Raw genomic sequence first — 22,877 nt, forward strand, 5'->3', positions numbered from 1 at the left:
CACACACACACACGTCTGTAGAAGTTAAATATGAGTGGGAGACCAATGCATCTTGACTCTTATGCACATGCTTGGACACTAAGGGGTTAACTGCACATTGCATGGAAACATGTATGATAGTCCTGACACCACACACACAGACAGAGAGAGAATTTGGAATGGAGAAGTGACAAAGGGAGGAAAAATCCAACCCTTCCTTTGCTCACAGCTCTGCTCCAAATTTCCCCCCCCTCAAATTGCTTTTCCCCTTTCAGTGTCAAAATGCATGTTTGCTATTTTTCTTTAAAATGCAACAGTTAATTCTGACGGCGCTGTCCAATGCACAATTGAAATGTTTCACTGTTTGCAGATGAGGTTCATTTGAACTGTTAGCATCCTAGGAAAATATTGATTTTTTTTCCACCTGGCACAACACACTTTTCTTTTTACATGATGTTGCCAGATTAAGGTGCTAGTGGATAGGTTATCTCTTCTCTAAACACAACATGCTGCACACTGCTTCCTCTGTATCCCCTGGAAGTTTTTCACACAGGGCTTTTAAAGCCCTTTAGCTTGTATCTCTTCCAGAATGGAGGGAGTGCATTCACATATAGGGCAACTTTACCCCAAAGTCCCTGCAAGCTATCAGGGAGCACTTCGCACACAATTTGAGTTTTTCACTGCATGTTGGAGTGTAGCCCGATTTATATCCAAGGTTAAAAAATCCACTTTTTGCATCGGGCTTTTGGGATATCTTTTAGTTTGCAGTAAAGCCTTGCAGAAAACTCAAGGTAGAGCCTGCTGTGTGGTAAACTCCCTGCATAACGACCTACCAAGACACTATATGTTACTGTGTGTTTCAGTTGCAGCCATTACTATAATTACTACCAACATTTACATACTGCTTTTCAACAAAAGTTCTCAAAACAGTTTACTTAGAAAAATCAATAAATAAGATGGTTCCCTGTCGGAGGGCTCAAAATCTTAAAAAAACAAAATAGAACAAAAAAACCACAAGGTCACCTTAAGTGGCGCAGCGGGGAAATGCTTGACTAACATGCAGAAGGTTGCCCGTTCTAATCCTTGCTGGTACAATACTGGGCAGCAACGATATAGGAAGATGCTGAAAGGCATCATCTCATACTGCGCGAGAGGAGGCAATGGTAAGCCCCTCCTGTATTCTACCAAAGACAACCACAGGGCTCTGTGGGCACCAGGAGTTGAAATCAATTTGACAGCACACTTTACCTTTTCCTAGAGGTTGCCACTAGCAACAATCACAAGGGAATGCTGTGCTGGGGTTTGATAGGAATAGTTGCTCTCCTGCTAAATATAAGACAATCACCACTTTAAAAAAATGCTTCATAGGAACATAGGAAGCTGCCATATACTGAGTCAGACCATAGGTCCATCTCTCTCAGTATTGTCTACACAGGCAGGAATCTCTGCATCCCCGAGTTACAGTACTGCCTGCATATACTTTATAACCCTGTGGGTTTCCAAATCCTTGTGTGTAAATCTTTGTAGATATATGATGTACAAACAACCACTTTGTATATAATTGTGCTTTGGCAACGTACTGTATGCTTTGGTAGTTTGTTGGTTCAATAAAAAAATCTTGTCCTATCTTGGAAAAGCCAGGGAAGGAACTTGGAGCCTAGATGCTCTTCCCAGAGCGGCTCCATCCCCTAAGGGGTATATCTTACAGTGCTCACGCTTCTAGTCTCCCTTTCATATGCAATCAGGGCAGATCCTGCTTGGCTTAAGGGGACAAGTCATGCTTGCTACCACAAGACCAGCTCTCTTCCCAAACCCCTGCCTCTTTGCTCAGTTAGCAGAGGTTCTAATTCAGTTTGGTCCTAATCAGGTGCGGCTCGTGAACTCTCCTGCGGGGGGCGGGCTGCTTCTTTAAGGTAAACGGAGCTCTCTGATCAGTAGCATCTCATTGAGCAGAGTTTCTGATCAATAGCATCTCTAATCAGTAGCATCAGTAGCATTTCATTGAGCAGAGTTTCTGATCAATAGCATCTCTGATCAGTAGCATCAGTAGCATCTCATCGAGCAGAGTTTCTGATCAGTAGCATCTCATACCTTCCAGTACTTCACAAGGGAACATAGGACCACTTGTTACTGGTGATGTACATTTGAGACAGGAAAAACCTGTCCTATCTATCAGCTACATAATGAACAGGTAGGGAGAGAGAGAGATGTTTCTATCTTCTCTCTAGGAGGAAAAGGAAGAGGACTGACTCACAACAGGAAGTACCTGAGGAGGAGTCAAGGCAGGGGTCATAGAGCAGAGACAAGCAGGTACAGGTAAAGAGACCCTCACTAACTACCTCTACTCCCAATGCCCCTAGTGGACATTAGGATAGTTGGTGCAAAAGATCGATGCACTGGAACTCCATCTCCAACAGTTCTCACGACCTTAGTTGTGGGGCTGGAGAGGGCTGGGGCTGGAGGGAAGGGAGCAGCTTACCTTTCTTCCCGAGTCCACACAAGTGGCAGCCATACCACACTCCCACACGGTCAGTGTTCAGCAGCATCTGTCTGGATAGGCAGCTATGAGGATGGATGGAGAGGAAAGAGTCCACTTGACTGATTCTGTGCCTGTATTTACATAGGCAGAGTCTAGATGCGTCTGCCCCTAATATTTAATGGGTAGGAATGCGGGAAATTCAAAGGAGGCTAAAACCTCCAGTGCATGTGTATTTCTGTGCACACTAGGACATTTTTAAAAGCATTCCCAGCATCTCACCAAAGACAACATAAGGGCAAAATAGGAACTATGGCCAACATGACATGCAGCCTAATGCTGGCATTTCACATGCTATGCATGTAAAGTGAAGTAAATGGAGTTGTGCAAGAGTGCAGTTGTGCTATGCTTCGGAAATGCACACCCGCACTTGCACAACATAGCTTTCATTGTTTTCAATGGAAGCTCTCTGTCATTGTGCAGCTGCACTCTTGCACAATTCTGTCAGGGCTAGATTTTATGTACATGGCAGTCCTGGCAGAAAGGAAGCACCAGCGTTAGGTTACGTATCATTTTGGCTGGTGGCTTATTAGGGTGAGTACCAAAAAATCTTTGACAGCTTCAAAGAGTCTGAAGAGACGTACAGCATCCACAGCCACAATTGTTGGGTGCTTTTCAGAATACTGTGCCAAAATGAGAAGAAAGCAACAGTTGTTTTACAGCTGCAAACACAGATTTGCCAGATTTGCCTAAAATAAATATTAAATTAAATTATTACATCAAATTAATAATTATTAGCTTTAATTAATTTTAATTAATGATCATTAAATCTGATTAATAATTAATTAAATAATTAAATAGTCTGCTTGGAAAGCACACTGCTGTGCCAATACATCCAGACAGAGGCGTAACTATAGGGGGGGCAGGGGGGGCATGTGCCCCGGGCACCATCTTTTCTGGTCACGTGGGGGGCGCCGCCATGACCAATTTTTAATTTTTTTTTAAATTTTTTGTTAATACAAATGTTTCCTGCTCAGTGCAGCAGCGCTGCAGCAGTCAAGGGAGCACGTTGGTGCCCCCTTCCCCATGAGCGGTCCCTTCCGCGCCGCCTGCGCCCCCCCCTTGCTTTGCTGGCGCCTGGCGGCCAGTCAGTGGCCTGGCTTGGCGGCGGGCGCTTGTGAGGAAAAAACCTAAGTATAATGTAGTATGTTGGGGGGGGGGGCGGGGGGGCACGGGGGGGCGCCATTTCAGTGCTTGCCCCGGGCGCTGTTTTCCCTAGTTACGCCTCTGCATCCAGAGGCTCTGGTAGATTAAAAAGTGCAGGGACCTTATCTGGATTGGGTTGGATTCCCTTGTCACTAATGTTATGGCCTACAAACTTGAGGCTTGTTTTCCCAAAAGGTTTGGGTGGCACTCACAGATTGGGGATGTGGGGAGATGCATTGGCTTTTTGTGCAGCTGCGGGAGTGGACTTAGAAAAACCGTGTGTGTGTGTATGTGGTATTTGACTGATTATGTATTTGACCTCTATATACACAGCCAATAAATATACAAAGATAATTTTCCATGCCTACCACATATGCCATTATTTATGCTGTACTGTGTGTACTCCTCATACAACCAGCATTTCAACATGATGGTAACTGCTGGGGAAAGTACATAAGAACAAGCTTCTGCTCCTTTCATTCTTTCAAAGTGTGACAATTGTTGAAGCCATTTCCTGTGTCACTGAGGTAGGAATATAGCTGGTATTTAGGCTCTTATCTCTGCATTCACTTGTTCATGTCATCGGTATTCAGAAGGAACTCAGCAGAACAAGCATGTAATGTGTCAGTCCAAGTCTCATGGCAGAGAAGCTCAGCAGAAATGGCATTTGGGCAAACAAAGAATATATTTTAATGTGTCTTTGATAGTACCTTTCAGGAAACCCGGGACAGATAGCCAGGTTTCCTTAGCACACTTGCTTTCAGCTCTGAAAGACTGACTGACCTTGGTTATCAAGGTTATTGATTATTCAGCTCTGAAAGACTGACTGACTGACCTAGGTGACCTCTGCTACTGACACACCCCAATATAGAGGAAAGGCAGTTGTATGGGGAAGATCTTGATTTAGGTAAGACAGGAGCAGAAGACCACCAGCAAACCAGCCTTTTGACGAGCCTCAATGGATTGGGAAGCCCCAGTCTTATTTCATGCTACGGCTTTATATCAGCTGGCTGCTTTCCCTTTTGCCATTTTGTTTCAATATCTGTGCACCTTCAGGTATCTATCTATACATGCAAGGTATGTATGCTTATTTTATACTATGCTTATATTTGTGAGGCTCTTTTCTTCACTGAGGAGCATCCCAAGCAGCAAGGCTTTAAAAAGCTAAAATAAAACAATGGCATTGTTAAAAACAGATAATATAATACATGTGTGTGTGTGTACACACGCACACAAATTTTGTCAGTATATATGTATACCTGAATTTTTTCAGGTGTGTGTGTGTGTGTGTGTGTGTGTGTGTGTGTGTGTACACATGCACACAATTGTGTGCATGTGTACACACACATATATACCTGAAAAAATTCAGAAACACATGATCTGATCTTGTATTAAGGCCTAGGAATAGCCTTTGAGAGTGTCCTGCTGATGGGAAGGAGAATAGGGAACTGGAACGTAGGAAGCTGCCATATACGGTACCAAGTCAGACCTTTAGTCTATCTAGCTCACAGACTAGACAGACTGGCAGCGGCTTCTTCAAGGTTGCAGGCAGCAGTCTCTCTCAGCCCTATCTTGGAGAAGCCAGGGAGGGAACTTGGAACCTTCTGCTCTTCCCAGACCGGCTCCATCCCGAGGGGAATATCTTACAGTGCTCACACTTCTAGTCTCCCATTCAAATGCAACCAGGGTGGACCCTGCTTAGGTAAGGGGACAATTCATGCGTGCTATCACAAGACCAGCTCTCCTCTCTGGCAGGTCTCCTTAGTAGAAAGGAGATCCAAACTGATTCAGTGCCATTGTGAAGAAATCCCTGCTCTATAACTGAACCACTCTCTTCTCGATAGAAGAGTTGTGTATATGAAGTAGGGCCTCTTCTCCTGATCCAAAAGGAAAGGGAGATGGGCATTCCTTGAGATAAGCAATGCCTGGGCATTTATGGCTTTAAAGTCCACCACTTTGAATGAGCTGAAAAGCAAACAGGAAGTAGGATTGGAGCTATATGTCTGCATCCTGTTCTCCCTCTGAGAACAGTGAACTTGTGTTCTGTTCTGTAATTTCACAGCTACTTTGGAGCCTCCATAAGAAATATTAGCCATGTATCCTGAAATGTACTACAGCACAAAAGTTCACACATTAAAAGACTGCCTAATTGACTCTGGAAAATGTCTGGTTCCTTGCAGATACACTTTCCTCCTGATAGGAGGTATCCTCCTGGCCTGTGCTGCTATGGGGTGTTATGCCCTGCTGATATTCATATCTGTCTTCTGCACCGTCACTATAATATGTGTAGCCAGCCCACAGCAAGTCCACAAATGGGTATTCTTCTTTCAGATGACCTGGCAGACACTGTGCCACCTTGGGCTACAGTATAAAGAATATTATCTACAGGAAGATGCATGTGTCGGGTAAGGTGTGATTGTTCCAGTTTTTTAACCTGCAACACAGCTGACATAGCCAATTATATAATACACACTTTTTAGAGCAGTTTGTTTCGGGGCTATTTACTTTGCCTAATTTTAATACGCATAGGAAGAGCAGACACAATATACAGGATGCTTTGCAAGTTAGTTTCATGTTTCAGCATAATCCAGACCAACAGTGACCTTTCTTAGGCTACAGATTCTGTCTTAAATGTTATTGTAAATGTTTGTGTGTTTGTTTTGTGGTGCCAATCCGAGATCAGTGAAAAATCTTGAGTTCTCCGCACAATTCAAGCCAGCATGGTTAGAGTGCTGGACTAGGACCAGGGAGACCCGAGTTCAAATCCCCATTCAGCCATGAGACTTGCTGGGTGACTCTGGGCCAGTCACCTTTCTCTCAGCCTAACCTACTTCACAGGGTTGTTGTGAGGAGAAACATAAGTATGTCGTACACTGCTCTGGGCTCCTTAGAGGAAGAGCGGGATATAAAAAATGATTGTATATTTTTTAAAAGTCCATGTACCACCTGGATCTCTGGTTTTTGTTTACTGGACATTAGATCGATCATGTGAACCAGGCCTTATCTATTGTCATCGATCGGCATGACTCTTTACTGAATAACAACAAATCGTCAGTTCTCTGTCAAGAGCTGCTTACAATCTAAAGTTCAGCAAAGAGGATTGCTGAAGGAGAACTACAAGGAGGAAAGAAAAGGGAGGGTAAACCGGAAGAATATGAGGCTATTCTTACCAGCAGCTTAACTCCGGCTAGGGCAGCCCAGCCTGGATTAGGCTGCTCATGTGGAGCATCGGGATCGATTCAAGGCCAATCCCAGTGCTGCTGACATTGGTAAATCCGGAGGGTCTGGTGCACGACGATATCCAATTAGCCCGACGTCAGAGAGACCTTTAAAAAAGTGCTATTTTACTTCTGCCGAGTAAAAATTAGCGTGGACTCCCCTGGGAATCAATTCGTGGCAGGGAAGTCACAAGATGGGGAATTCCCAGGGTTTATATAACAAACAGATACAAAATGAATGCCTAGGCGTAGTTAACAACAACCTGGCTAGGTAGTCCACAATACATCATTGTATTAGTGCATTAGGAATACAACCCTACATTGTTAGAGACCTAAACTGTTAGCTTGTCTTCTAGACTACCCTTATCAGAAGTTTTCCCATCTCTAATCAACCAATAGGGTGAGAGAGGCTCACTGTGGTGGTGGTTGAAAGTATCTCAAGGATAAGGTAGGAGGGAGTGAAGAGAGAATTATTGCTGACAAACATTGTTTTACAGCCTACCTAAAAGGGCAGACTAATTCCTGCCCTAAGCAGGGATCTAAAATGGCGTGACTATTGCCAAGTATTACTGATTTTCAGAGATCACTGCCACCCTTCCTAACCCACCTTTTAACCCCAGCCTTTAGCCAGGGTTAAGGGCGTGAGAGCGCCCTTAACCCCAACACCAGCGCTTCAGGCAGCCCGAGCACACACAGAGTTGGACAGCAAGAGTGCCTGACTGAGGGAGGATCCCTCGATGCACTGCATACCTGGAATGGTGCATTGAGGGATGCTGGAGGACTTCCTCCTCTGGTTCCCTGCTTTGCCGGAGGCAGGCAGAAGCCTTTCTCCCCATCAGCCCTCCGCCCCGCCAGCATTTTTGGTCATGTGAACAACCTTGATGTGCTTAGTTCAGTTATACACATGTAAGCTTGAAACTGTAGGAGGGGTGAGGACTTAGGGGGCTGGAGATTTAACACTGCAATCCTAAATTTGTTTACTAAGAAGTAAGCCCCACTCACTTCAGTAGAGAGAGTACAGTACTCTTTAGTAATGGTATTCATGATTACAGCCTAATTGTTTCCTGTGTAAGAGATCACAGGTTGCATCAAGATATTCTGGGGAAAGAAGCAAAGGTTTTTCTTTTAATTTTTTCTAATGGATCAACATAAGCTGTGTTCATGACCTGAGCAACTGCAGTTAAAGAGTTAACTACATTTGGCAAGCCAGGCACCTTCCCGTGGAGTGTGATGTGAGAACCTGCACTTAATTGTGAACCTGCACTTAATTGTGATTAAGCTAATTGGTTGTTATGATCTGATCATAGTTACTGATTGTACTGTTGTTTAACCCTAGTTAACTGCAGCAGACTATGACCAGCACTAAAGCATGGGTTATCACATCAAGCTCCACAATAGTGTTCCCAGCTCGCTGATCATAGCTAACCTTTTAACTACAATTAAGTGAGTTGTAAGGACATAGGGACATAGGAAGCTGCCATATACTGAGTCAGACTATTGGTCTATCTAGCTCAGTATTGTCTGCACAAACTGGCAGCGGCTTCTCCAAGGTTGGCCAAAACTGTCTGAATTTTTTGTCGGCATCTCATATAGGCTGCATTATACATAACATTGGATTGAGTACATAGTGAATGATGTCCAGGCTAAAAGTTGCAGGTGGGGAGCACTTCTGTTCGTTCGCGGAGGGGAGGCATGATTTCTGAGGACTCCATCTTTCCAGCTGCAGCTCCCTGTGACTTCCAAATGTATGTCTTTGGATGCGGCAGTTTATAAATGTAATAAAGAATAAATAAATAAATAATAAAATGTCCCTGAGGGTTGGCTGCAGAGTGAAGGGGAGGTTGACCAGAAGTGTTTTCCATGCACAGCACTCACTCTGGATGTTGACCAGTGTTACTTCTGTGTATACCTTAACACACTAAAAAGGCTGTCTCAAAGGAGAACCCTTGAAAACTTGTCTGTGCCAGACAGACTGGTTTAATAGACATTGGGTTTAAGATCAATTTTCCCCTTCTGGGGCTGATTCCCCTTGTGTTGTCTGATGGGTTTCAGTCTTCCTGGACACAAGCACTGCTGGTCAAACTTTCATCACTTGGCTTCTCTCTAGAATATCTGTCCCTATCGGAATATAGTCAAACCAACAGGGGTGTAACTATAATAGGGCAAGGGGAGACAGTTGTCTGGGGGCCCACTGCCTTGGGGGGCCCCCAGAGGCAAGTCACATGACAGACTCCCCCAGCCACGCACCCGCCCAGGCTTCCTTCAGTTGGATTTATCCTCCGAAATTGATGTGAGTGTAAGACCTGGAGCTACCAGAACAGCATGTCTTTATCTAGTACCATTAAATGACTTTCATTGTCCATCTCTCTCTCTCTCTCTCTCTCTCTCTCTCTCTCTCTCTCTCTCTCTCTCTCTCTTCTGCCTTCAGATCTGCCTTTGTGGTTCAAGTGAGGTTGAATCTGTTCACCATGTGCTGCTATATTGTCCTTTTTATAATGATAGTCAACATAGTCTTATTACTCTTGCCCTGGCCGAAATGATGAATTTTATGTCACACTTCTCCTTGCTGATAAGAAAGCTTCTATCGCATACAAGGTTGCTAAATTTTGTGCAGCTGCTGTTAAGATCCGTCAACAATTAACTTCTACTCTCTAGATCTCACCATAAAATGTTTACTTTGTTGGTGTACAGTATGATAGATCTCTTACCTGAATGCTGTATAGTTGGTTTTGTTTATGTCTGATCTATGATCATATTAAAGCTATTCATTCATTCATTCTTTCATTCATAGTCATTGGGCCAGTTCGACAATATGTCTGACAGGCTCCAGAATGCAATGAGGGATGTGAGTGTGCATGTCCCTCCCTCCTAGCACACTGTCCCACAACGACAAAATCTGAACCACCCTTCAGATGTGATTTAAATTCTGCTTTAATGTCATATGTGGGAGTGGCTCAGCTTTATTTAATTATTGTTAAATTTGTATACCGCCTTTCATTAAAACAATCCCAAGGCAGTTCACACAAAACTTAAAACAAGACTATAAAAATTACACAATTACAATATTAATCTAAAATACAAAAACATAGATCTGACTTAAAAGATTTAAAATTTAAGCACAAGCATAAGATAAACTGCCCTGCCATGCAATTATGAGGCAATAGGAGGATGTGCCGGTAAGTGGGTAGCAGAATGTTCTTGTTCATCTCCCACATCATGTGGTGGGTATGGCCGGTTAGACCAATCATCTGAACCAACCCATTCCTGCTTTCTAGAGAACTCTGCGGACTGTAATTCTTTGAGAGGGCTAGGGATCTCAAACAGATAATTTACTATGAATGTTTATATATTGCTCTTCAAGCAAAGTTCTCAAAGCGGTTTACATAGAAAAATAAATAATACATAAATAGGATGGTCCCGTGTCCCCAAAGGACTCACAGCCTAAAAAGAAACATAAGGTAGAAACCAGCAACAGCTCCTGAAGGAATGCTCTGTTGGGATTGGATAGGGCCAGCTGCTCTCCCCCTGCTAAATATAAGAGAATCACAACGATAAAAGATGCCTTTTTTTGTTCAGTTAGCAGGGGTTCCGCATCTTCACCAAACTCCATTTCCCAAGATTCTTTTGTACAGTTAAACTATTGTAATGTAAAAACAGTTAATGTAAAATAATATATACACTTCTAGACTGAAACTAGGGTCTCATAGATGTAAGGTTCCTCCACTGAACCGCTCTCTTTCTGCTCTGTTTCAGATTTTCCATCACCGTTTCTGCCCTCATGCTGATGACACAGAAGGTCACCTCACTGGCTTTGGATATCCATGAAAGAAAAGTGAGGATGGGGTTGCCGAGTGACGGGAGGAGGAGCCTCTGGCGCCATCTGCTCCAGGCCCTGCCATTTTGTGCTTATCTGCTGTCTTTTCCTACCTTGCTGGGAGGGCCCCTGTGCTCTTTCTACAGATTCCAGGCATGGCTAAAGCGCACCAGTTCTCCATCTCCTGCAAGCCCCCTTTGGACTGCCACACAAAAAGCCTTAGGTGCTCTGATGGTGGGCTTCTTGAAACCTATTGTGAGGGTATGCCTTTGCCCTCAGGACGATCTGTTTACTTGCACTCACTCTGGCTGCATTTATGTGGTGTGGACTTCAGCCCTGCTCTTCAGGCTGACTTATTACTCTCACTGGATGCTGGATGAGTCGCTCTTCCTTGCAGCTGGTTTGGGGCTGGCGCTTGGTCACGGTCAATATGAAGGAGCTGCTGATGTCCTCCTGGACACAGACATTTGGACACTGGAAACAACTCACCGGCTTGCTGTCTTCACCCGGTCATGGAACAAGAGTACGGCTCAGTGGCTGAGAAGGCTCATATTCCAACGGAGCAGTTTCCACCCACTGCTGGCCACCTTTGCTTTCTCCGCTTGGTGGCATGGCCTCTATCCAGGCCAAGTTTTTGGTTTCCTGTGCTGGGCTGTGGGGGTGGAAGCCGACTACCGTATTCACCACTTTTTTAGTTCCACTGTGAAGTCTCCATCTCAGAGACTGCTGTATCAAACCCTGACGTGGTGCCATACCCAGCTAATTATGGCATACATTATGATTGCTATTGAAATGAGGAGTCTCTGCATGGTCTGCTGTCTGTCCTCTTCGTACAATAGCTTCTTCCCACTAGTCTATGCCCTTTCACTCCTACTGTTAAAGAAGAAAGAGAGAGAGAGAAGAGAAAGAGAAAAGTGAGCATTGCACACCTTCTATCCATAGGAACATCACAGTACCCTGTTATGAATCACTGACAAGTTGCGGGGCAGGAAGATGAGGGATTCTAAAGTGTCACAGTGGGTTCTTCAGCTGCAGTACAAGCTGTACAATTTGAAAGCTTTACAGTTTGCTCTGAGGCCACCTCCAGCCTCAGAGGCAAGATGCCTCTATATACCAGTTGCCAGGAAGCAACAGCAAGAGAGAGGGCATGCCCTCACCTCTTGCCTGTAGACTTCTCAGAGGCATCTAGTGGGCCACTGTGTGAAACAGGATGCTGGACTAAAACAGGATGATAGGCCTTTGGCCTGATCCAGCTGGGCTGTTCTTGTGTTCTTATGCAATACAGACATCCATCATCAGCAATTTGAAAATTGAATGTAGGTCAGTCTTTTGCCTTGGTTCTTTCCTAATGCCTCAGATGGGCTGTCTGTCTTTAAAAAATTGCACTAGTACATGTATTCATATCGACATTAACCTTTTGCCTATGTATGTATGTACGTGTGTGTGTGTGTGTGTGTGTGTTTGTACACACACACACACACCTCTCTCCCTAGAAAACAGTTGACTGCTCCAAGGACTGGGAATGAAGAAGCTGAGTTAGTGATATTATGGGCACTAGCTAGTAGGTGCCTTCCATAGTTGCCTTTTCCCTATTCAAGCTGAACTATTCTGATTACCTGCAGAACCTGTTGACTGACAAACTGTGCAATGGTACAACAGCCCAGTAATGTTGTATGCTGGCAAACTGTGCAAAATTTCACACATGATTTACATAGGAGTAAGCTAATTATTTCCAGTTAGCTTGCTCTTGTGTAACATCATTTGTGCGAATGTTGCATTTGTGCGAATTCCATAACTTCCATGTATCAACATTACTGAGCTGACATATCCTTGCGTGGTATGTCAGCTACCATTTCCCAGAATTTGCACGAGATTGGAACTAAGTGGTATATAAATACTCGTCATATTCGTATTCGTATTACAACAAAGCAATAGAGGCGCTATCACACACCTTTCACCACTCATAAGATGTTGTATCTATCTTCACTCTAAACATGTCCAGTTAAGGATTAATGCCTGGTTATGACAAGTAAGCAACCTGTACCTCTCATAAGACTCCATTACCATTATTAGTTTTCAACTTTGCATTCAATATAAGCACAAGGATTCTCTCCCAAGCACATTGGCACAAATATTTTCAGTCCGTATTTGAGAGTTCCAAGTTAGTACCTACCACAGCTCTCCTTAATATGTTCCAGCGTCACCTTGTTATAAAACACTGGCTGCCAATCCTATACAGAATTAGATGCACCTGGACCAGCCCTGCACGACATAAGGCCTAGGGGCCAGATCTGGCCCACAGGGACATGTTTGATGGCCCAGGTAGCCAGCAACAGCTGGAGCCCCAAAATCTGGCATTTGTGTGGGGCTCAAGCAGTCAGGTGCTCACTGAATGAGCCAGGACAGGGCTTATTTTCTGTCCACTCAGAAAATTTTGGGCCCGTGGGAGGGAGGGAAGGACACCACTTACTAGTAATTGCTGTAATACCAATTAATTAGACATTGTTTTAATTGTGTTTTTAATAGTTTTTAGATTTTAATGGTTGTAATCTTTTTATCTGCTGTTTTTATGGTTTTGTTGTAAACCGCCCAGAGACTTGCATTTTGGGCAGTATACAAATGTGTTAAACAAATAAATAATAAATACATACATATTTATCTTTACGATTAATTTTACTGCAATAATCAATGCACTGAAAATTGACTTTGCCCCTGCCCCCCATACATCATCATGGTTGTTTCTGGCCTATTGGGACATTTGAGTTGTGTACCCCTGACCTAGAATCATTTATTTCAATGGACTTCGGTACATCCAACTCTACATTGGAGCGGGCTGAGGTTTTATGTGGACACAACACACTAAGGCTGTTCTCACGAGCAGCCTAGCCAAGCTAGGGCAGCCTAGCTGGACTAGGCTGCTAGTGTGGAGCACCGGGATCCATGCGGGTCCCGGCACTCCCACCCAGCCTAACCCCAAGCCCAGCTGAGCCGGCTCTTAGCTGAGGTTAAGGGTGCAAGCACACCCTTAACCCGGCTCGGGTCGTGTGTCTCCTCGGGCTGCAGAGACAGGCACCTAAAGCGTCCTGATGGGGGAATCCTCCAAGGCACTGCCTTGTGGGATATCCAGAGGCCGGGAATAATGAATCCCGGTTTCTGTTGATCGGTGCTGCTGGGAGCAGCATGAATAGTGATCTGCGCTGCTCCCAGCATTGTGGATTAGAGTTGTCATGCCCCCCGGAATTCTGGGTTTCATATAGATTTGAAGCATCTCACCTGTATTACTTAGTCCCCCCAGATTCACCAGGATTTCAGCTTTCATAAAAAAAAAAAAAAGAGTGATGGAGCAAAACGTGCAGACACTATTCTGCTCAACTGCGGGACTTGGCTAAAGAGAGGTAACACAGGAGGCTTGCTTGGAGAGTTTCACTTTCACAAGTACAGGAATCCCCTGAGGAATGTTGCCTTTAAAAAAAAAAATCAGCAGAGGATCTCTATTGGGCAGTTGAGATGATAGTTTGCTTTTGATGTAAATCACTGCCTGCCTACCAGGCTGTGTATTGTAATGTTTAAGGCTTTACATTCAATGCATGCCTACTTAGAAGTAAGCACCGTTGGTTTCAATCAGAGCTTCTCTCAAATAAGTGTGTACAGAATTGCAGCCTGAATTAAAAAGCTGTGCTTTTTTTGTTGTTGTTCTATTGCTGCTAACATGTCAAGCAAAATGGTCAGGCAAAGATATCTCCCCCAACGATTGTTGCTAGATATCCAGAGCAAATACAAGTCAACTGGAAAGTGCAGCAGCTAATTCGCATATGCAAAATGATTTTCAAACCAATTTACATAATATGCAAATTAGACACCTGGATTTGGAAAGCCAGAATACGGCAACCCTATTGTGGATCATGTGGGCGTGCGGCTCTCTCATTGAAGACATTCAGACCGATCATCTGGAGGAAGGTAGGTTGAACCCTGCCTTCTCCCCCGCTCTGGTTTTGGCCAAGAGAATGGCCTCATAGATTTTTTTAAACATACAAAAAAGGGAAATTGTGTTTTTTTTACTGGACATTTGGCCTGTGGACCTCACGCCAACAGAGAAGCTTGCTTTGCTTAGCTGCTGGGTGCCAGCTGTCTGGATAGAGCAAGAGTTGTTTTTCTGTTGGTTTGCAAACATTGTTTTAGAAGAGAAACAGCCGCATGATGCAGGAGACGTAGTCCAGGCAGGCCTGCCTCTAGGTCTCAGCGAGACCTATAAGCCCTCCTGCTCCCGACTAGATGTGCCACACACTCTTGTTGCCTGCACCACAGCAGGCTATCCATCTCAGCTTTAAAGCTGCAAATTCTTTTAAGATCAGCCTGGAGTCTCTAGGGATTGGCATCCATTTTCAGAGGGCTACTAAAAGCCATCCTGGAGATTTTAATGGCTTGATATTGGGAAAATATTGGAACAAATATGGGGTGGAGGCGAGGCAAGAAATCTCCATGAATCGCTTCAGAAAGAATTGAGAAGCCCAAGTAAGGACATCCTGATCCTGACTCTGATAGCATCTTTAGAAAAATGGCTGGCTGTATTCTATTAAAATTTCACAAGATGGCAGCATCGTCCAATGTTACAACTCAGTCCTGCATTGGTGTCCAGATATCATTTATCTGGGCCTGGTATACACTTCTAACAATATGGATCTCACACACACCTTTTTGGCACTATTCCCTGTCCCTGGTATCTACTGTTCTTTTGTGTACTCTGGAGACTAAAGGCTTAGCTCATTGAGTCATCCTGGGATCTGTAGATCCTATCAGCAGCACTGGGTCTCACTGTCCCCAGTTATTATGGTGCTTATCTTATCCTCTTACTTTCGTCTGTATGCCACACCCTGTTGGTTCCTCTGGTATATGCACAGAAAATGTCAGCATGTACTATGGCACTCTGGGACTTATGGTTCTTGAGTGAATATGTCAAGTAGAGTGGCACCCTTTTCTCTGTCTCTCATACTGATGTCTCTGCAGAGCATTAAACCAAGCCTCTAATTGATTCCCACTGTGTCTGTTTGATTGGCTTAAGGCGGACCCAGGGACGAACTGAATTCACATCAATACTACAAGCCCTAGAGTTCCTTGAAGAAGAAGTGCTCTCTCTCTCTCTCTTCCCTCACACTCTCCACACTCACACAAGGAGGGTCTGACCTGGCTGGCACCTCAGAATCCTCCATGTTCACTTTCAACACTGCTTGTGATCAGCTCCAGCAAGTCCTACAAGGTCTGGACAGTTCAGCTAAGCTTCACATAAACATTCTCAAGCATGATCTACAACTTAATCTTATTTCCTCCCTTCATAGTACTGGCTGGTCCTCCCTGGACCCCTGGACCCTAAAAGGATGCATTTGTTTCTCCCCAAAGTGGCCTCCATATTTGAAGGGCAGTGGCTGAGTGTCAGTAGCATCTGTGCTAGAAGCTAAGTAAGTTAGGAAGAAACCCTAACCCTAATTATTGTCGTGGAGTGTAAGAGATGTTCCCTCTTTTTCCTCCTCACTGAGTGTACATAATTGTAGCATTTGTACGCAAAACCTTGTCAATAGATTTATGTCCATATAAAGCTGCACTCATGCCCTTATGTGCCTTTGAAGGCTTTGTGTTATTGCCCCCCCCCATCAACAGGCATTTTAAAATGTCATGATAAACAAAACTATGAGGCTATTCTCACGATCAAAGAAAATCGGGCTAGTCTTCGCTAGCCCGATTTTCTTTGATCGTGAGAACCACAGGGCTTGGCTGCGAGCCCGGTGGTTCTAGAGCGGGTAACCCGCTCAAAACCCCTTGCCCTAAAACCAGGTTTGCGGCCGCCCAGGGCTCTGTCTCCACTCATGTGTGGGGAGAGCAGGCTTAGCCCACTCTCCCCGCTCACCGCCCCAAACCGGGTCTCACTGATCGTGAGACCCGGTCCCCCGTCTTTAAAGAAAACGACTAAAAGAAACACTTTTAAATCATCAGGCTCATCTTTAGCTATAATGGTTGGGAAAGCAATGCAAAAGATGTGTTGATGGCCACTAGCTTGGATGGGTTTAAAAAGGGATTGGACACGTTTATGGAGGACTGGTCTATCTAGGGCTTTCGGGTGAGCTAATGTTTCCCAGACTATGGGAAACACCTATATCAGGCCACAGCGATAATAGGAAGATGCTGAAAGGCATCTCATACTGCATGGGAGGAGGCAATGGTAAGCCCCTCCCAGTTGGGAGCTCTGAGCAGAACTACGACCCCCCCCCAGATGCCTGCCTGTCCTCCCAGCCGCTGCACGGGCTTCCCAGGTTGCCCAGCATCACTCCCTGCCTGCCCCTGAAGCTCCTGGGAATTGCCACGCTGCCCAGCCACCCCCTACCAGCACTGAGTGGGCAGTTAAAGGGCCACCACAACCACCCATGGCACTTGCCTCACATTCTGCTGCCTCCCGGTAGTGGGGGCAGGGATTCCCTTCATAAGAAATCTGATTTGATCAGAGCACAGTCCTGAGGGGAGGCCCCTTTGCCATCATTACTGGCTTGTCAGCGTTCCAAAAATAAATGGCAGGCTATTTTGGGGGGGCAGGATGCGGGACCCTTCCTCTCATCTAGAAGGGCTCTTCTTACAGTCTTTTCTCCACTGCTCCTCTGCCCAAAATCATTGTGTGATTTCTTTTATTTAAAGAAAAGAAAGACAGAAGCAAAACAACCCCCCCAACAGACAGCTCCATTGCACACATGACATTTCTTCCTAAGTAGGAAAAAATGTAGGTGCTGTCTGTGGACCTTGGCTTGTATAGACTTGTCCTCTTATAACTACACTCATTCAGACCACTCCCTCCCATTTTCGGTCATGCCCCTTTTGATAGAAATAGATATTAATAAATAAATAAAATCACTTCCAAACATGTATAGAGTGCTTTCCCTTACCATCCAATATTTGCAGCATGTCCTTGCACACAAACAGTGGAAGAGTTTTAGGATGCTAAAAGGCACCAGGCCACGTGTAGGATGTTTTAGATTCTGAATCAGCTGTGGAAGGAGCCAGAGATGAATCCTGCTTGCAAAGCAGTATGGCCCTCAGCTGACAATTCAGAGCTGAGTGTGTGGAGGGAGTGACAACGGAGTTTGTTGGCAGTCCACTCTGGGCAATGGGGGAACCTGGCACTCTACTCTCTATTCCCTCCTCAAAGGGTCTCTTCATATGTTCAGGGGTGGAGCCACCAATTGTGCAAATGGGTTGAAAGAACCCGGGCCACCAATGAAAAAGGCCACCGCCCACAGGAGGGCGTGGCTCGGGCTCCAGAAGAGCCCCAAGAGAACTCTCCCCCATCCATTTCAGGCAGTGTTTGTTGTCTAACAGCCTTCATTTCCCTTTCTCTCCCTCCAGCGAGGGAGAGAAAGAGAAATAAATGCTGTCAAATACTATGCAGCTGAGATAGTTTCCTATAAGTAAATTCTTGGTGTCCAGCAACTGTGCAATATATATATATTAAAAAAAGAGCCCAGGACAATCCTCCTGAAAAAGCGGTTGCTAATCGGGGACTCTAAGGAAGGGAGAGATGCCCTTCTTCCCATCTCCATGCCCCCTAAAGCACACAGAAAAAAGCAGCTTAGGAATGGTAGGGACATGTCCAGACTGCCTACTGCCAGGGGATATGTGCAAAAGGGTGTGTCATGGTCCTCGTTCTTGGCATGGGTTGGATCAAGCAAGTTGTTGTAACACAGAAATCTGTCCCAGCAGTTGTTTATCTCCCACTGGTTCTCCTTTAGCCTGCAGGGAGAGACCTTTGGTAAGGATGTTGTGCAACTATTTGAACTTTGCCCGACGATCAGAGTGAATACAATCGCTACCTTTTTTGTGTCCCATCCAAATATTTCCTTTGAGAACAATATGACTCGCCCATTTCTAATTACTTCCTATGCTAAGTTATGTGAGCAAACAACATCTATCCGCACACAGCCTAGATATCAGGTTCCCAGCTGTCGCCAGACTGGGTAAACTGTAACCATGTTGATTTCCTAACAACCTTCCATTAAATATTAATGTACACCAGTTGTCACTGCACGGTGTAGGAGGTCAAAGAGAAAGTCTTTCAGTGGGGTCTCTTTTGGATAGTTCCTGGCTCAAAACCCGCCAGATCCATTGTGGGCAGTATCTTGGTCTGAAAGGATAACACAAACCAGTTTTTATGTCCTTCCCAGCAACAGAGAACTACTTCATTGTCTGGGACGCCATGACTTGAACTAAGGATCCTGTCCCCAGCAGAATGGCTTCAAAGAGCTCTGATACAGTGATATAGTTGTTTTGCATAGCTTTCATCTTCCCCAAGTCAGGTGACTGACCCCACCTGGGTATAGAAGCTTCAGTCCAGCCTGCAGATGGAGCAGCAACTTAGCCAAGTCTTCAATTCCTGATTTATTATGTCTCAATCTAAGGCTGGTCAACCAAGTGGCAGTGCCACCATGTTCTTGTTAATGTGTTTAAAGATAAGAGGGGGGAAATGGAGAGTGTGGCCTGATGTAAAGGAGATTGGGCGCCTGTGCATGTAGACAGCATTTCATCAGGTGCAGCTGGTCTCCATTCTGCATAACAAGTGACATCTGCTGAAATCACCTTGTCTCTGCAGCTGTTACAGTACAGGAACCCTGTCCTTTCCTGTGACTACACATTACCCTGAGGTTCTTGGGAAATGTGGGATACAAATATGATGGACAGGTACTGGCTTGGCTCCTGTAACTCTAAAGTAAAGTGTGCCATCGAGTCGGTGTCAGCTCCTGGCAGCCACAGAGCCGTGGTTGTCTTTGGTAGAACACAGGAGGGGTTTACCATTGCCATCTCCATCCCATCATCTGTATGATACCTTTCAGCACTTTCCTATATTGCTGAGGCCCAATATAGGTGTTTTCCATACTCTGGGAAACATACCAGCAAGGATTTGAACCTGCAACCTCTGGCTTGCTAGTCAAGCCATTTCCCCCGCTGTGCCATACGGGGAAATGTTACAGGCTTTCCTGTAACTCTAACATGGGGCAATTTAGGCAGTGAAGATACTCCCCACCCTGTCCCCCAGTTGTATCTCCATGCCAGAAAAAGCTTAACTGGGTGCTTTCCAGACTAGACCCTACAAAGGATCAGGATGAATCTCGAAAGTGTGCTTCCACACTTCCTGTGTCATGACGCCGCAGTCCCTACGTGGACAGCAGGGTGCTGTTCACATTTCCAATGCCTTGTTGCGAATTTAATCGCTGCAATATAGAGCAAGGGCATCGTATATCCGGCGTGAAAAAGTTGCTGGTTTTTTCGGGTTGTTAGTTGCTGTGTGACTGCTCCCCCTGCTGTTTATGTCCTGAATGCGATTTACCCGAACGGAAGCATTTTGCTGCTGATGAGCAGCTAGTCTGGAAAGTGCCCGGGCTAAATTTACATTAGGTTGGCTTCTATTGAAGGCATGGGAAGCTGGGTCAGTAATAATTGGTAAACTTACATATATCCAGTGACTACAGTCTCTTTTCAGAAGCAAAATAGGGACGCTGTAGTTGGTAAAGTTGGTAGGAAAGAAAAAAATGAATGGGCTGGTGGAACAGCATGGGCATGGATTTAACACTGCTTGACACACCCAGGATTAGCACCAAATACGATATGTGGTATACGCTGAAACTCTATCGGTAAATCTTTCCCCATTTTATTTCCATACCAGGAAAAGCTTCACCTGTTTAATTTCAAAGTGCCAAGCTGTTAGCTTAGGAACAGGGCCAGAAAGACCTGGCAACTCTGCTGAGGAACTGCTCTCAATTCTTTCAACTCACTGCATTTTTTCATTCATCGGTGTTAAGTTAAAACAAATAGAAGGTTGAGCTAAGTTAAGGGGTTAGGATGCGGGCACAAGTCATCATGTAAAGCAGGAGTCAGCACCAACGGCTTCTGGGCTCAATCCAACCCATATAGTGCCATCTATCCCCACAATTTCAACCTCAGGGGTTGCAAGAGGGTTGTGAACGAGCAGCCCTTATGGCAACAGGTCTTGGCAGCAGGCCGCTTGGGAAGGGGATTAGGCACACAGTGAAACTGAATATTAAATCTCTCCTACAAATCTCTCCAATCTGGCAGCTTTCCCCAGTTTCTTCCAGTGCTGAATTCTTTAAGAACATCCACCTCCCTTTGGCTATCAGCTTTGTATGGGAAAGTGGAAAGATAGCCAAGCCAGTTATCAGATGACTAAATAAGCCAGATGCTGCTGCTCTTATGCATGGCACAAAGCCTGTAATGTAAAGGCTCAATTGTTCTGCTCCTTCCGCTACAGACAATTTGGCTGGTAGGATTTTAACACTTCCTTGATTGCCCCAATGCGAGTTTAGTGGAAGGAAGGGATGTTTATCAGATCAGGGGCCCTACCTCACTCCAGAGTGCCAAGGTTTTCACGTTATTCATATTAGTCACAGCACACACACACACACCTACCTTTGCTCATTATGAAATACATGCATTTTCCAGCATGGAGGATCATCTCTTTAAAAAGCCCTTTATAAAGCAGCTCTCATGAATTTAGGAACATAGGAAGCTGCCATATACTGAGTCAGACCATTGGTCGGTTTGGTCCATCCTGCTCAGTATTGTCTCCACAGACTGGCAGTGGCTCCTCTAAGTTTGCGGGCAGGAATCTCAGAGTGTGGCAGGGAGTAAGCAAGCTGTTAGAGTGGCCTGATTTGGAAAAACAGACTTGGGAAGAACTAACCTCGGGTTTGAGCGATAGAACCTCCTTTCGAGGTCCCAGAAAGAAATCTTCAAGGAAACGGGACGGAACGGGTGCCCTCATACTAGGGAATTAGAACGTTCCCCTTCTCGTAATCAGGTTAGTAAACCTGTATGTCATTTATGCAATGCTCCTGCATAGGAATAGGGAGGGAAGACGCGACCAAGAGGTTCACGCAGATGAGACAGTAAATCTTTTCTGGAAAAGTTTGTATGGTTATGTGCAAAAAGACAAGCGTATCTCTTCTAAACAGCAATGGGACAAATTATGGAAATGGATGTTGGACGTAAACCCCCCCCCCCGCCCGATTACCTGATGTGCCTTGTAATCCCCCACCCCCGAGTTACAGTACTACCTGCATATACCTCATAACCTTGTGGGTTTCCAAATCCTTGTGTGTAAATCTTTGTAGATATATCATGTACAAACAACCACTTTGTATATAATTGTGCGTTGGAAACGTACTGTATGCTTTGGTAGTTTGTTGGTTCAATAAAAAAAATCTTGCCCTATTAAAAATAAAATAAAAAATCTTGTCCTATCTTGGAGAAGCCAGGGAGGGAACTTGGAACCTTCTGCTCTTATTCATCCCCTAAGGAGAATATCTTACAGTGCTCACACATCAAGTCTCCCATTCATATGCCACCAGGGTGGACCCTGCTTAGCTAAGGGGACGTCATGCTTGCTACCACAAGACCAGCTCTCCTCTCCTTTCCTGTAAATGTTATAGGGTAGAATGAAGGGAGGGAGAAGCTTACTTGAGCCACTAAGCTTTGCTGCAGATGCTGTTGTCCATGGAAAAGCTCCTAACCTTTCCTGAAAGCAATCTTGAAAAGTTTCTGGAAGACAGCAAACTGCTGCTCACTGCATAGAAAATGATTCAAATTATTATGCATGGTGATGATCTAGGCTATTCATATTCTTGGGGGTAAACCACATATTACATGCTGAGACATGTAAAGGTACTCCAGTGCCTTTTTAGAAAGAAAGGTTGATCAGGGAGTGGGGTAAGAAAGTGGCTGTGGAAGGAGGGTGCTTAAACACTCCCCCATGCCAAAGAGCCCAGGTAGCTTCTCCCCACCCTGTAGGGTTTCCAATCTATCCTTGCCCTTGGGAGGGTGGAGTGATGGGAGGGAGGGATTTGAACTGTAAAACAGGCGAGGAAAGGGTTAAGTGCCTCCTCCTCCCCCTACAACTTCCCACTCTCAATCCCTTCCCTGCTAACACAGCTTTGCTTTTTCCTTCTTCTTTCTGCCTTTTAAAAGTGTAGTTTGCTCTGCCCACTCAACAGCTATGTGCAAAGATCGGGGAAATTTCTAGTGGAAATGCCACTTTCTCCCAATCAGTTCTAGAGTTTCTTGGTTGCTTTAAAACATGAAAACTGATTGAAAGTCTCAACTGCCGTATCTATCATGTCTGCAAAGAAGAGGAGGTCAC

General features: G+C 44.9%; 1 protein-coding gene across 1 annotated transcript; it reads left to right on the plus strand.

Moving 5' to 3' along the window:
• Nucleotides 1-4,619: 4,619 nt before the first annotated feature.
• On the plus strand, nt 4,620-11,671 carry MBOAT4 (membrane bound O-acyltransferase domain containing 4). Its single transcript, XM_053293108.1, has 3 exons — nt 4,620-4,738; nt 5,842-6,066; nt 10,633-11,671. Exons 1-3 carry the CDS (start codon nt 4,620-4,622, stop codon nt 11,609-11,611), a joined length of 1,323 nt encoding a protein of 440 aa, XP_053149083.1. The 3' UTR covers nt 11,612-11,671.
• Nucleotides 11,672-22,877: the final 11,206 nt, after the last annotated feature.

Source organism: Hemicordylus capensis, chromosome 2, assembly GCF_027244095.1.
Source record: "Hemicordylus capensis ecotype Gifberg chromosome 2, rHemCap1.1.pri, whole genome shotgun sequence".
Lineage (NCBI taxonomy): Eukaryota > Metazoa > Chordata > Lepidosauria > Squamata > Cordylidae > Hemicordylus > Hemicordylus capensis.